Below are 13,236 nucleotides of genomic sequence, written 5' to 3' on the forward strand. Positions count from 1 at the left end.
AAAATATATTTTTAAATTTTTAAATAATTAAACTTAAATCAATTTTTTATAATATTTAAAAACTTTAGTTATTTTGATTAATTTAGTCGAAAATTAAATTAACTAATATTTTATTTATTTCAATTTAATTATTTTTTTAAAAATTAATAATTAATTTAAAAAAATTCAATTTCGATTTGATTTTAATTAGTCCTGGATAAATGTGCTACTTCTTCTAATTAATTTGCTCCCTTTTCATTTTTCAACAATTTCTAGTTTTTTCAATTGTATTAAAAAATTTTTCCACTTATTTACAATTGAAACCCAAAAGCCTTCTCTTTTAATTTAGCAAACACGTCGAATTTTTATTCAAATTAAAGACCTCATTTTTCAACAATTTTTGGTTTTTTCAATTGTATTCAAAAATTTTCACTTTTTTACAATTGAAACCCAAAAGCCTTCTCTTTTAATTTAGCAAACACGTCGAATTTTTATTCAAAAACCTCGTATGTTGGTTTTGTAAAGGGTTGTAAGCGAGCCCAAATGAGTTAAATTTTATAGCGTTTAAGCTTATTCGATAAAGTCTAAAATGAATTAAATTATTAAAATAATTATTCGATCTTAATTTGATTTCTTTTTAATGAATTTAAAGTTGGTTTAAGTTTGACTTGAACTTACTTTACTTTGTTTAGATATTATTGAGTTCTTAATTTAAATTGCATTATTGTTTAAAATTTTTATATTTTAAATTTATTTGATTGATTATTAAATTTTAAAAAAAATTCGTTTAGTATGTCAATAAAAAATGTATCTATAAATATTATTCATAAATATTAATAAATTAAATACATATATATTTAAATTTATTTATTTAATTTAATAAATTATTTAAATTTATTTATCTAATTAATCTTGAATGTAAGAACATAAATAAATTTTTATTAAATCACACATTAAATTTTTTTATGAATATTCAATTTATTTACTCCTTTGTTTTCTTTAACGAGTCAATATCATTAATAAAATGTATATTTAGAACCTTAGTAAATAAAAAGTTATTTTCTTACGCTCTTTTTAATTAAATGATCCTGCTTAATAAATTTAATTATAAATCATTTTAATAATAATTATTTACTTTAATGGTTGTAAGAATTAGATGTTTACTTTAATTGTCTTTTTTTTTTCATTCCAATGGTTCTATACAATTAATCTCACGATTATTTATGAACAAATAAATTAAAAAGTTATAATTAATTGACGAGTACATTAATTAATTCAGTTTCATCAATATTCAATCATTGTTCATTTCAATAAATCTATCCCATAATAACTAATTCAATTATACTTCAAAATTAAAAATAATTTATCCACCTTTCTTTTCTATTATTTCATATAGATCTACGTATGGTCCACTTTTCTGTCCTAATTTAATGAATATCATCATAAAAAATAATGGATCTAATAAATATGATAATAATATAGACAGACAAATCCAAATACCAACATATATCTCCAAATGCGAAATTATTGGGGCGCAGGATTCGGGGACCACCTGTACGTCCAATGGCGACACCTCGTGATGTGGTCGGAAATAAAATTCAATAATGCAGTACGACAACTCAATTGCTTCACTAGAAAAGAAATAATCGACAACGTACAACAATTGCTTTTTTATTTAAGAAAATATATTTTATTTCATTTCATCAAAAAAAGGAAACGCAAAGAGCGCCGTGGACTACGGTCAACGCTCACCGGACAGTCAACTCTCGGTGTTTCCAACTCCCTCTCCGTTGTCCTTGCCTCCTTTCAACTGCGCCACCAGCTCCCCGAGCGCCGCCTGCGACGACCCCCCTTCTCCGACCGCCGCTGCTGCCATCTCCTTTATGTCCGCAGCACGCTCCCTCAACCTCCTCCCTCCCTCAGACTCCATTAACCACCGCACCTTCGTCTCGATCTCCTCCGCAGGCACCAGCCCCTCGTACCCCTCCACCGCCGCCGCCACCTGCATCTCCTCCACCAGGAACACCTTGTTCATCCGTTGCTCCGCGTACAGCGGCCAACCCAGCATGGGCACACCGGCTACCACCGCCTCCAGTATCGAGTTCCACCCGCAGTGGGTCACGAACCCTCCCACCGCCGCGTGGCGGAGCACCTCCGACTGCGGCGCCCACGCCTTCACCACCAGCCCCCGAGCGCGCGTCCGCTCCAGGAAACCCTCGGGAAGCAGCGCGTCCAGGTCCGGCTCGGGCGGCGCTTCGAACCGCTTGGACGGGTCATGGCTCGGCGGGCTCCGGACCACCCACAAGAACCGGTGCCCACTCCGGTCAAGTCCTGTCGCGATCTCCCTCAACTGCTCCTCCTCGAACTGCCCGATACTGCCGAAACAGAGGAAGACGACGCTGGCGTTCGGGAGGGCGTCGAGCCACGCTAAGCACTCGCCTCCGCCGTCCGTCTTCCTCTCGGTGATCAGAGGACCGATGGGGTACACCGGCGGCGTGGAGCGGCCGTCGGTGAGGCAAAGACCGGCGGCGACGGCCTCGAGCGCGCGCGGCTCGAGTTCCCGGAAGCTGTTGACGAAGATGCCTTTGACCTCAGGCGCGCGATTGGCGAGGTAGACGAAGCCTCTGTAGGCGTCGTCGTCGCGGTCGAGCAACGGGAGGCACATGTGGTCGGCGGGAAGCGGGGGGACGCCGGGGATGGAAAGCGGCGTGCCGGCGAGGTTGCGAAAGCTACTAGGGGCGCAGGCGACGTCGAGAGAGGGGAAATGGAGGAAGACGTTGAGGACGGCGGCGCCAGATATGAAGAACAGGAAGCAAGGGATGTGGAGGGGGACGGCGACGTCGAGAGCGAAGAGGCAGAACATGTCGAGGACAAGGGCTCTGGGGGCAGGGGAGAGGGAGCGGAGGAAGGCGAGGAGGTTGGAGTTGGAGCGGCGGAGGAGGTCGAAGGCGAGGGCCTCAGGGTGGTGGGAGGAGGGGTTGGGGGGCAGGTCGACGGGGGGGAGGCGGTGGAAGGCGATGCCGGGGTTTGCGGCGGAGGCGCGGGCGATGAAGGCGGCAGTGGAGCCAGTGTTGTAGGGTGGGTCGACGGTGACGATGGTAACGGCGAGGCCACGTTGGAGGAAGAGGCGGCCGAGCTCCACCATAGAGACCAGGTGGCCCATCCCCGGCGACGGGTACAGCACCACCATCTCCTTCTCGCCGTTCTCGGTCGTGGCCATAGATAAAATTCAAGATTCTCTATTCGGATCGTTTGCAATGTTCGATGGATCTAAAATTAGGCCAAGTTTATAGCGATGGTAAGGTAAAACAACCTGACGTGGCATTCTCTGGTTGGATCAATTGGTACCGTGTGTCGGGGAAAATGGTGCTGACTCAAAGCCTGGCAAGCAACTTTGCCTGTATAGTGATGAGAGAAGCGCTTAGCTAATGTGCCTGAATCTTGACGTGTAATTATGGAGGGAAATGTACTAAGTTAAAGGGATCATTAATTAATAAGATCTTTCATTGTCATGCTCAAATGTAAACAAGACAAGTTCATAATCCATATTTGAAACAAATTTAAGATTTTTAGATTAGTCAAATCTTTTTAACCAAAGGGGCTAAATCAAAAAAAAATTGATGAACCTTTAAGAGTTACAATCAAATCCGGAGTATATTTTATATATATTATTTTAGTTTGAGATCATCTACGAGTGAGTCATCGACTGAGGGGATGAAATCACACAAGACCCGCAGGCGGAAGAGAAAGGTTGGAGCTTCTATTATACTGCAAAGAGAAGGAGGGTGAGCATAGAGGTCAGGGGAGTGTCTTGGCTTAACCGCTTCGACGCTCATGTTAGACCATGAATCGGAGATGAAGAAGAAAAGTCTCAAATGTAAAGAACTGAGAATGTTAATTGTGCGTGTATGCGTACCTGCACCTCCGAGAAGTGGAGTCATTATATGGAGTCATTAGAAGGAATATCTCATCAGCGATCAGAGGGTGTCACATCAAAGTTAAGAAAAATAGCATGTCATTGCGGTAGTTAAGGGTACTACCACCCATGCCTATACGGTGTAACGCCCGTCCTTACTTACCATATATACCAGAGTCTTATGACGGACGTTACGGGGTTTCTTTTTTTTTTTTTTTTCATACATACTTATAAAATATATCACATACGAGAAATCTAATATTGCAGCGGAAACATTTTAACATATTAGAAATTCATATGCGATACTTAACACATCTTAAGAGCATGCAAATATTGTCTAAGTTATTTAAGTTCTATCATCGACCACATAGCATCATAATCTTAAACAATAGTAATTAACTTTAACATTTAGCATGCAGTGTTTAAACTTCATATTCGTCGTTATGGCACCACCACACACATCTTTATTGGCCTTGTCCAGCTGCTTCCCGTTCCCTAACGACCTTGATTAGGTTCTGCAACATGAGAAAGAAAAGACTGTAAGCACAAGGCTTAGTAAGCTCCTTTCCTACTCACCAAAACCAAGTCGTTAATCCGAGCATATACATATCATATGGTAAAAGCAAGCATAAACATTGAGCATACCATTTCATAAACATTGAGCACAATTAATTTCCTTTAACTTACCTTGTCATAATATGCATAAGTGTAATGCACATGCTTTTGAAAACTTATTACATAATAAGTGAAATTAATCATCTTTCATTCTTTAGGGATCCCTGGCTTGTACCCATTCATCTTTTGCGCGCCATTCCAAATAGTACGAGGTTGCAAGTCTCGACTATTCGGTTACTAGGTCTTTTGTCTTTCGACCTAGAGCCGTTCTTTAGGTGGCCATCCCTTGGATCCCTTTCGGGTTCCGGTACAAGCCCTTCATTAAAATAAATTTAATGCATATACCTTTCTTTTATCATTTCATTATGAATGTCCCCTTTTTATCATTTCATCGTACATCATCATTTATACATGATGAACATTGGGACATCATTTCATGTGGTATGTTATAACATATCATGATTATCATCTTATGTCATTAACATGAGATAACTCACGTCATGAACCTTTTATCATAGTTATCCACATGAATGTCTTTGTTCAATCAGGACCTTACATTTTTTCTTAGGGTTAAGCGATCCCCTTATGGGTTACCTTTTTCCTTAGGTCCTGTCATTTCTTATTACTGAGAACGTAATAAGTTTGACTAAGGTTACCCATTTAGTAGTTGATCGCATAAGAACTCTAGACCCGACCAAGTCCCTAATTTCTTAAGGTTGGTCGAATCGTCTCGGAGTCCCCTTTGGTTTCTTTACTTTCCCTAAGTACCCTTACCTATTTTAACTTCTTACGAGAGCCTCAAGTCGTGTTGAAGACCTATTAGCATAGGTTCAAACCATCACTTGAGTCTCCTACCTAGGTTGGCCGAACCTCACAAGGTTGGACCTTGAGTTAGGTTTAGCCATTGGTGTCCTAGGCTCTTGTTTAAGGTTTCCTTATCTATTAGAGTCATTAGTTAGGATTAGAACTACCATTAACCTTGTTGATCTATGTAGTGGCCGAACCTTACATCACTTTAAAATCCCTTAATAAACCTTAACTTGGTTACACATTCTCTTACATCATGTTAGGCATTCCTTTTATAGCATTCCGACACCTTTCCTAATTTGAACTTCGATCCAAACCATGGTTACATGGTTTGGCCGAATATTCAACTTCCTAAAACATGGATTCAAATTTTCTAAAAACACATATGGAAGCATGGATCATATTCTCTAGCCATTGTTAGGTTTTAGCATTGCATAAACATACCATAAAAGTCATCGCATGTAAAAACTTTCCATATATGTCATGTCTTGTAATTCCTTCTAATTATGGCATGTAATCGAACTCTTAAAATTTCTAACATGTATAATCAAAAACCTAAGGATTCTATAGCATGAACCTTCCATTTTTATCACATGGAAAAACAAGTTCTTCAACATACATATTTCCATAAATGGCCTAAAGAATAGTTTATGCAACATGCCTTTAGATCCTATTCTTTTCTTCGTGATTGAACATTATAATTAGGACTTCTTATATTTTTATCATGAACACTACAAAACATAGGAAATTACATAGCAACCGTAGCTATCATGTTGCAGGGTGAGGGAGTCTTACACTGTCCTCTTGATTTTTATTATACCGATGACCTTGCGTTATTTTCTTCGCGTCCTTTTCTTCCTTTCTCCGAGCCCTTCTTGCCTCTTGGTGTTGTCTCCTTGTTTTGACAACAAAACCATGAGATTTTCTTCCTTTACATGTTCGGCCAGAGATGAAGAAGGAAAGGAAACGACGACCAACGAAAATAAAACTCAAACCATCCCTTACCAACGACTTTCCTAGAGCCCTTGTCTTGTTGTTTTTCCTTTGCTTGGTTGGGGCCGCCGGCCACTTGTCCTTCCTTGGAGACTTTCGGCCACAAGAAGAGGAGAAGGAGGAGAGGCTTCGGTCACAAGGTGAAGGAGAAGAGATGGAGAGAAATCAAAGAGACTAACCCTTACCAATCTCTTGCCTTGATCCTCTTCTCTTTTTCTCTTCCTCTTGCTTGTATGGGCGCCGGCCACTTGGGAGAGCTTGGGGGTTTCGGTCACAAAGGGAGAGGAGAGGAGAAGTTGGCGTGTAAAGGATGAGAGGAGAGGGAGAGGGTTTAGTTATATAAGTGGAGGGAGCCATGAGGTGGAAAATTTCCTTGTATTCCCCTCCTTATTTGGTATAGAATTCCCTCCTAAACTCCTTCCTAATCCTCCCTCCTTCCTTGGCCGACCACCCCTTCCTTTTCCTCCTCTTGTTCGAATTTTAAACCCCCCCCTTTCCCTCCAATAGTTTCGGCCATGTCCCCATAAGGAAAGGAAAATAAAAATCTGAGGGGGAAAGGAAAATCGATTAAGCAAATATCTAAACTTACCATTCGGGGAGAGATTAATTCCTTATCCTTCGAAATTTAAATTTCGAATTTGCTTTCCTTTCTTAAGAGTTTCGGCCACTTCTATCAATCAAGAAAAATCTTGATTGATTGGTTGAGAATATCGTAGAGAGAAGTAATTATATACTGCCTTTTATAACCTCTCTTCCTTTATCTTCTCATTTAAATTTATTTCTTTATGTGTCTCTAACAAGATAAACTTGCTAGCACATTTGGTTAACTCATGCTTCTACTAGGCTTGCCATCCATGAGGTCCAGGGATCAATCCCCGGCTCCTCCATTAATTTTCTTTTATTTTACCTTTTTGCAAGCCCACATGAAATTAACCCATTAAATCATCAAGACACATATAGAAATTAAATTCCTTTGGAGCAATCATTCATTATCTTATTATCCAAGAATTATTTAAGGAAAATTGCGGGTATTACATCTTCCTCAGCTTACCAAACCACCATCAAACTGACATGTAGGACAGTAAAATATATAACGGTAGATCACCTGCTTTACTAAAACAGCATGGTCTTGGACCGTACAAGGATGGGTAGTAGTATCCTTAACTACTGTAGTGACATGATATTCTTCTTACCTTCAATGTGATACCCTTTGATTGCTGATGAGATGTTCACTCTGATGACTCTATATGATGACTCCATATAATGACCCCGCTTCTCGCGGGTGCAAGTACGCACACACGCACAATCAACATTCTCAGTTCTTTATATTTGGGAGTTTTCTTCTCCATCTCCGGTTCACGGCCTGACTTGAGCGTCAGAGCCAATGGCGGAGCCAGCTCGGGTGATTTACCCGGGCTGATCCAAACTCTTTGGCTACGCCGACGGCATACCCCCGGGCTATCTCTTAAAAATTTTTCTCTCATCCTTAAATCCATTTTTTTTCTTCTTGTTGCCGTCGGACTCCCCGAGCTATAGCCCGGGTAATGACAAACCTGCCTCCGCCCTTTGTCGGAGCAATTAAGCTAGGGCACCCCTGCCCTCCGTGCTTTCTCTTCCATTTGTGGGTCTTGTGTGACTTCACCACCCTCAGTCGGTGACTTATCCATAGGTGATCTCAAGTAGAAACATATATATTATAAAGATGTACAATCAAATTTATTTCTCAATTCAACAAAAGACCTCTAAAGAAAAAAAGTGAATATGATATATAGTATCTATTTACATACACTCAAATGACTCATTCTCATAATAAGAATATATATAACCCTATTTTGGTCTAGTTCAGTGTGGAATGAACTTATAACCTGATGATCGAGTTGAATTCCATGATTATAAGTTCATAACCTCAGCCCATTCTCATTTTAGGCGAAACAAATCTACTAATTCTTTTATTTTTGTTAATAAAAGGAATTTTGAACTAAGAAACAAACCTATAAGCTAAAAGAGAGTATCTTGAGCAATTACAAGAATTGAGTTCATTGATATTCCTGGTATAGTAGATGTTATTATACATACAATAATATTCAATTCGATGAAATTGTTTGATCTTAAAGGAGATCTTTTATAATTTCGCATGTAAAGGGTTATTTTTTAATTTCGTCCAGTCATTAGTAACTTGATTATTTTTAGATAATAATATATGGAAACTGTTGGATCTAGTGCACGTGAGAGGGGGGTGAATCACGTGACTTTTAGAAATTTTAAGTACGTCGAAAATCGTGCACACAACACAAGCCAACACGAAGGTTTTACTACGTTCGGAGCCTCCGGCAACTCCTACTCGAAGGCCCAGGTCCCATGGACCTTTTCTGTCGGCAATCCATTAAATCTCTCTACCAGAAGAATGGGCGGAAGGATGGGCGGCCGTTGATAAATGGAGGGTGAGCAAACATTTTGTAAATCCATTAAACTAAGTGAATTTTAAATTTTAATTTAGTTATTTTCAAATTTTAATTATTTTTTTCAAAAAAATTAATTAATTTGATTAATTTAATTAATTCAATTAATTCAGTTTAATTTTAATTTTAAAATTTTTTATTTGATTAAATCGAATTGATTGAAATAAAAAATATATTTTTTAAATTTTTAAATAAGTAAACTTGAATCAATTTTTTATAATATTTAAAAATTTTAGTTATTTTGATTAATTTAGTCGAAAACTAAATTAACTAATATTTTATTTGTTCGATTTAATTAATTTTTTAAAAAATTTAATTAATTTGATTAATTCAAAAAATTCAATTTCGATTTGATTTTAATCAGTCCTGGATAAATGTGCTACTTCTTCTAATTAATTTGCTCCCTTTTCATTTTTCAACAATTTCTAGTTTTTTCAATTGTATTCAAAAATTTTCACTTATTTACAATTGAAACCCAAAAGCCTTCTCTTTTAATTTAGCAAACACGTCGAATTTTTATTCAAAGACCTCGTATGTTGGTTTTGTAGAGGGTTGTAAGCGAGCCCAAATGAGTTAAATTTTATAGCGTTTAAGCTTATTCGATAAAGTCTAAAATGAATTAAATTATTAAAATAATTATTCAATCTTTGATTTCTTTTTTAATGAATTTAAAGTTGGTTTAAGTTTGACTTGAACTTACTTTATTTAGATATTATTGAGTTCTTAATTCAAATATATATTATTGTTTAAAATTTTTATATTTTAATTTTATTTAATTGATTATTAGTATGTCAATAAAAAATGTATCTATAAATAAATATTAATAAATTATATATATATATTTATTTAAATTTATTTATTTTATTTAATAAATTATTTAAATTTATTTATCTAATTAATCTTGAATGTAAGAACATAAATAAATTTTTATTAAATCGCACATTAAATTTTTTTATGAATATTTAATTTATTTACTCCTTTGTTTTCTTTAACGAGTCAATATCATTAATAAAATGTATATTTAGAACCTTAGTAAATAAAAAGTTATTTTCTTAGGCTCTTTTTAATTAAATGATCCTGATTAATAAATTTAATTATAAATCATTTTAATAATAATTATTTACTTTAATGGTTGTAAGAATTAGTTGTTTACTTTAATTATCTTTTTTTTTCATCCAATAGTTTGGCACAATTGATTTCATGATTATTTATGAACAGATAAATTAAAAAATTATAATTGATTATTAAGACCAAAGCATTAACTTAGCTTTATCAAAATTTAATCATTATTCATTTAAATAAATCTATCACATAATAACTAATTCAAACACAAGATTAAATATAATTTATCTTTTTTTTTCTCCACCCTTTCTTTTCTATTATTTCATATAGATCATATGGCCCACTTTTGGCTGTCCTAATTTAATGAATATCATCATAAAAAATAATGGATCTAATAAATATGATAATAATATTGACAGACAAATCCAAATACCAAAATATATCTCCATATGCGAAATTATTGGGCGCTGGATTCGGGGACCACCTGTACGTCCAATGGCGACACCTCGTGATGTGGTCGGAAATAAAATTCAATAATGCAGTACGACAACCCAATTGCTTCACTAGAAAAGAAATAAACCATAATGTGCAACAATTATTTTTTTATTTAAAAAATTATATTTTATTTCATTTCATCGAAGAAAGGAAATGCAAACAGCGTGGTGGACTACCGTCAACGCTCACCGGACAGTCAACTCTCGGTGTTTCCAATTCCCTCTCCGGTGTCCTTGCCTCGTTTCAACTGCGTCACCAGCTCCTACACAATTAGTTGTTTACTTTAATTGTTTTTTTTTCATCCTAATTGTCCTACACAATTAACCCCATAATTATTTATGAGCAAATAAATCAAAAAATTATAATTAATTATTACAACGAAAATATTAACTTAACTTTATCAAAATTCAATCATTGTCCATTCCAATAAATTTATCCCAAAATAACTAACTTAATCATATTTTAAAATTAAAAATAATTTATCTTTTTTTCCCACCCTTTCTTTTCTATTATTTCATATAGATCTACATATGGTCCACTTTTGGCTGTCCTAATTTAATGAATATCATCATAAAAAAAATAATGGATCGAATAAATATGATAATAATATAGACAGACAAATCCAACTACCAAAATATATCTCCATATGCGAAATTATTGGGGCGCAGGATTCGGGGACCACCTCGACGTCCAATAAAGACACCTCGTGATGTGGTCGGAAATAAAATTCAATAATGCAGTACGACAACTCAATTGCTTCACTAGAAAAGAAATAATCGACAACGTGCAACAATTATTTTTTTATTTAAAAAAATATATTTTATTTCATTTCATCGAAGAAAGGAAATGCAAAGAGCGTGGTGGACTACGGTCAACGCTCACCGGACAGTCAACTCTCGGTGTTTCCAACTCCCTCTCCGTTGTCCTTGCCTCCTTTCAACTGCGCCACCAGCTCCTCGAGCGCCGCCTGCGACGACCCCGCTTCTCCGACCGCCGCTGCCGCCATCTCCTTCATGTCCGCCGCACGCTCCCTCAGCCTCCTCCCTCCCTCAGACTCCATTAACCAGCGCACCTTCGTCTCGATCTCCTCCGCAGGCACCAGCCCCTCGTACCCCTCCACCGCCGCCGCCACCTGCATCTCCTCCACCAGGAACACCTTGTTCATCCGTTGCTCCGCGTACAGCGGCCAACCCAGCATGGGCACACCGGCTACCACCGCCTCCAGCACCGAGTTCCACCCGCAGTGGGTCACGAACCCTCCCACCGCCGCGTGGCGGAGCACCTCCGACTGCGGCGCCCACGCCTTCACCACCAGCCCCCGAGCGCGCGTCCGCTCCAGGAAACCATCGGGAAGCAGCGCGTCCAGGTCCGGTTCGGGTGGCGCTTCGAACCGCTTGGACGGGTCATGGCTCGGCGGGCTCCGGACCACCCACAAGAACCGGTGCCCACTCCGGTCAAGTCCTGTCGCGATCTCCCTCAACTGCTCCTCCTCGAACTGCCCGATACTGCCGAAACAGAGGAAGACGACGCTGGCGTTCGGGAGGGCGTCGAGCCACGCTAAGCACTCGCCTCCGCCGTCCGTCTTCCTCTCGGTGATCAGAGGGCCGATGGGGTACACCGGCGGCGTGGAGCGGCCGTCGGTGAGGCAGAGACCGGCGGTGACGGCCTCGAGCGCGCGCGGCTCGAGTTCCCGGAAGGTGTTGATGAAGATGCCTTTGACATCAGGCATGCGATTGGAGAGGTAGACGAGGCCTCTGTAGGCGTCGTCGTCGCGGTCGAGCAACGCGAGGCACATGTGGTCGGCGGGAAGCGGGGGGACGCCGGGGATGGAAAGCGGCGTGCCGGCGAGGTCGCGAAAGCTACTAGGGGCGCAGGCGACGTCGAGAGAGGGGAGATGGAGGAAGACGGCGAGGGCGGCGGCGCCAGATGTGTAGAACAGGAAGCAAGGGAGGTGGAGGGGGACGGCGACGTCGAGAGCGAAGAGGCAGAACATGTCGAGGACAAGGGCTCTGGGGGCAGGGGAGAGGGAGCGGAGGAAGGCGAGGAGGTTGGAGTTGGAGCGGCGGAGGAGGGCGCAGGCGAGGGCCTCAAGGTGGTGGGAGGAGGGGTTGGGGGGCAGGTCGACGGGGGGGAGGCGGTGGAAGGCGATGCCGGGGTGTGCGGCGGAGGCGCGGGCGATGAAGGCGGCAATGGAGCCAGTGTTGAGGGGTGGGTCGACGGTGACGATGGTAACGGCGAGGCCACGGTGGAGGAAGAGGCGGCCGAGCTCCACCATAGAGACCAGGTGGCCCATCGCCGGCGGCGGGTACAGCACCACCATCTCCTTCTCGCCGTTCTCGGTCGTCGCCATAGATAATTCAAGATTCTCTCTTCGGATCTTTTGCAATGATCGATGGATCTAAATTAGGCCAAGTTTATAGCGATGGTAAAACAACCTGACGTGGCATTCTCTGGTTGGATGAATTAGTACGGTGTGTCGGGGGAAATGGTGGAGAGTCGAAGTATGGCAAGCAACTTTGACTAGATTGTGATGAGAGAAGCGCTTAGCTAATGTTCCTGACTGCTGACGTATAATGAAGTGTAGGGAAATGTACTAAATTAGAGGGTTCATTAATTAATAAGATCTTTCATTGTCATGCTCAAATTTAAATAAGACAAGTTAGTAATCCATATTTGAAACAAATTTAAGAATTTTAGATTAGTAAGTTTTTTTAACCAAAGGGGCTAAATCAAAAAAAAATTATGAACCTTTAAGAGTTATAATCAAATCCAGAGTACAACTTATATATATTATTTTGATTTGAGATCATCTACGGATGAGCCACCAACTAAGAGTGGTGAAGTCACGTAAGACCCTCACACGGAAGAGAGACGGTGGAGCTTTTATCAGACTGCAAAGAGAAGGAGGGT

At 39.8% G+C, this 13,236-nt stretch overlaps 2 protein-coding genes across 2 annotated transcripts; both read right to left on the reverse strand.

Moving 5' to 3' along the window:
• Positions 1-1,634: 1,634 nt before the first annotated feature.
• Positions 1,635-3,203, reverse strand: LOC141848380 (UDP-glycosyltransferase 88F3-like). Its single transcript, XM_074736402.1, has one exon. It carries the CDS (start codon positions 3,197-3,199, stop codon positions 1,739-1,741), a length of 1,461 nt encoding a protein of 486 aa, XP_074592503.1. The 5' UTR covers positions 3,200-3,203; the 3' UTR covers positions 1,635-1,738.
• Positions 3,204-11,118: 7,915 nt separating this feature from the next.
• On the reverse strand, positions 11,119-12,689 carry LOC141848673 (UDP-glycosyltransferase 88F3-like). Its single transcript, XM_074736720.1, has one exon. The coding sequence runs from the start codon at positions 12,674-12,676 to the stop codon at positions 11,216-11,218; it is 1,461 nt and encodes a 486-aa protein (XP_074592821.1). The 5' UTR covers positions 12,677-12,689; the 3' UTR covers positions 11,119-11,215.
• Between the last annotated feature and the right edge of the window lie 547 nt (positions 12,690-13,236).

Source organism: Curcuma longa, chromosome 17 (genome assembly GCF_044706935.1).
Source record: "Curcuma longa cultivar G26 ecotype Majalengka, Jawa Barat chromosome 17, ITB_CL_G26_1.1, whole genome shotgun sequence".
Classification (NCBI taxonomy): Eukaryota; Viridiplantae; Streptophyta; class Magnoliopsida; order Zingiberales; family Zingiberaceae; genus Curcuma; species Curcuma longa.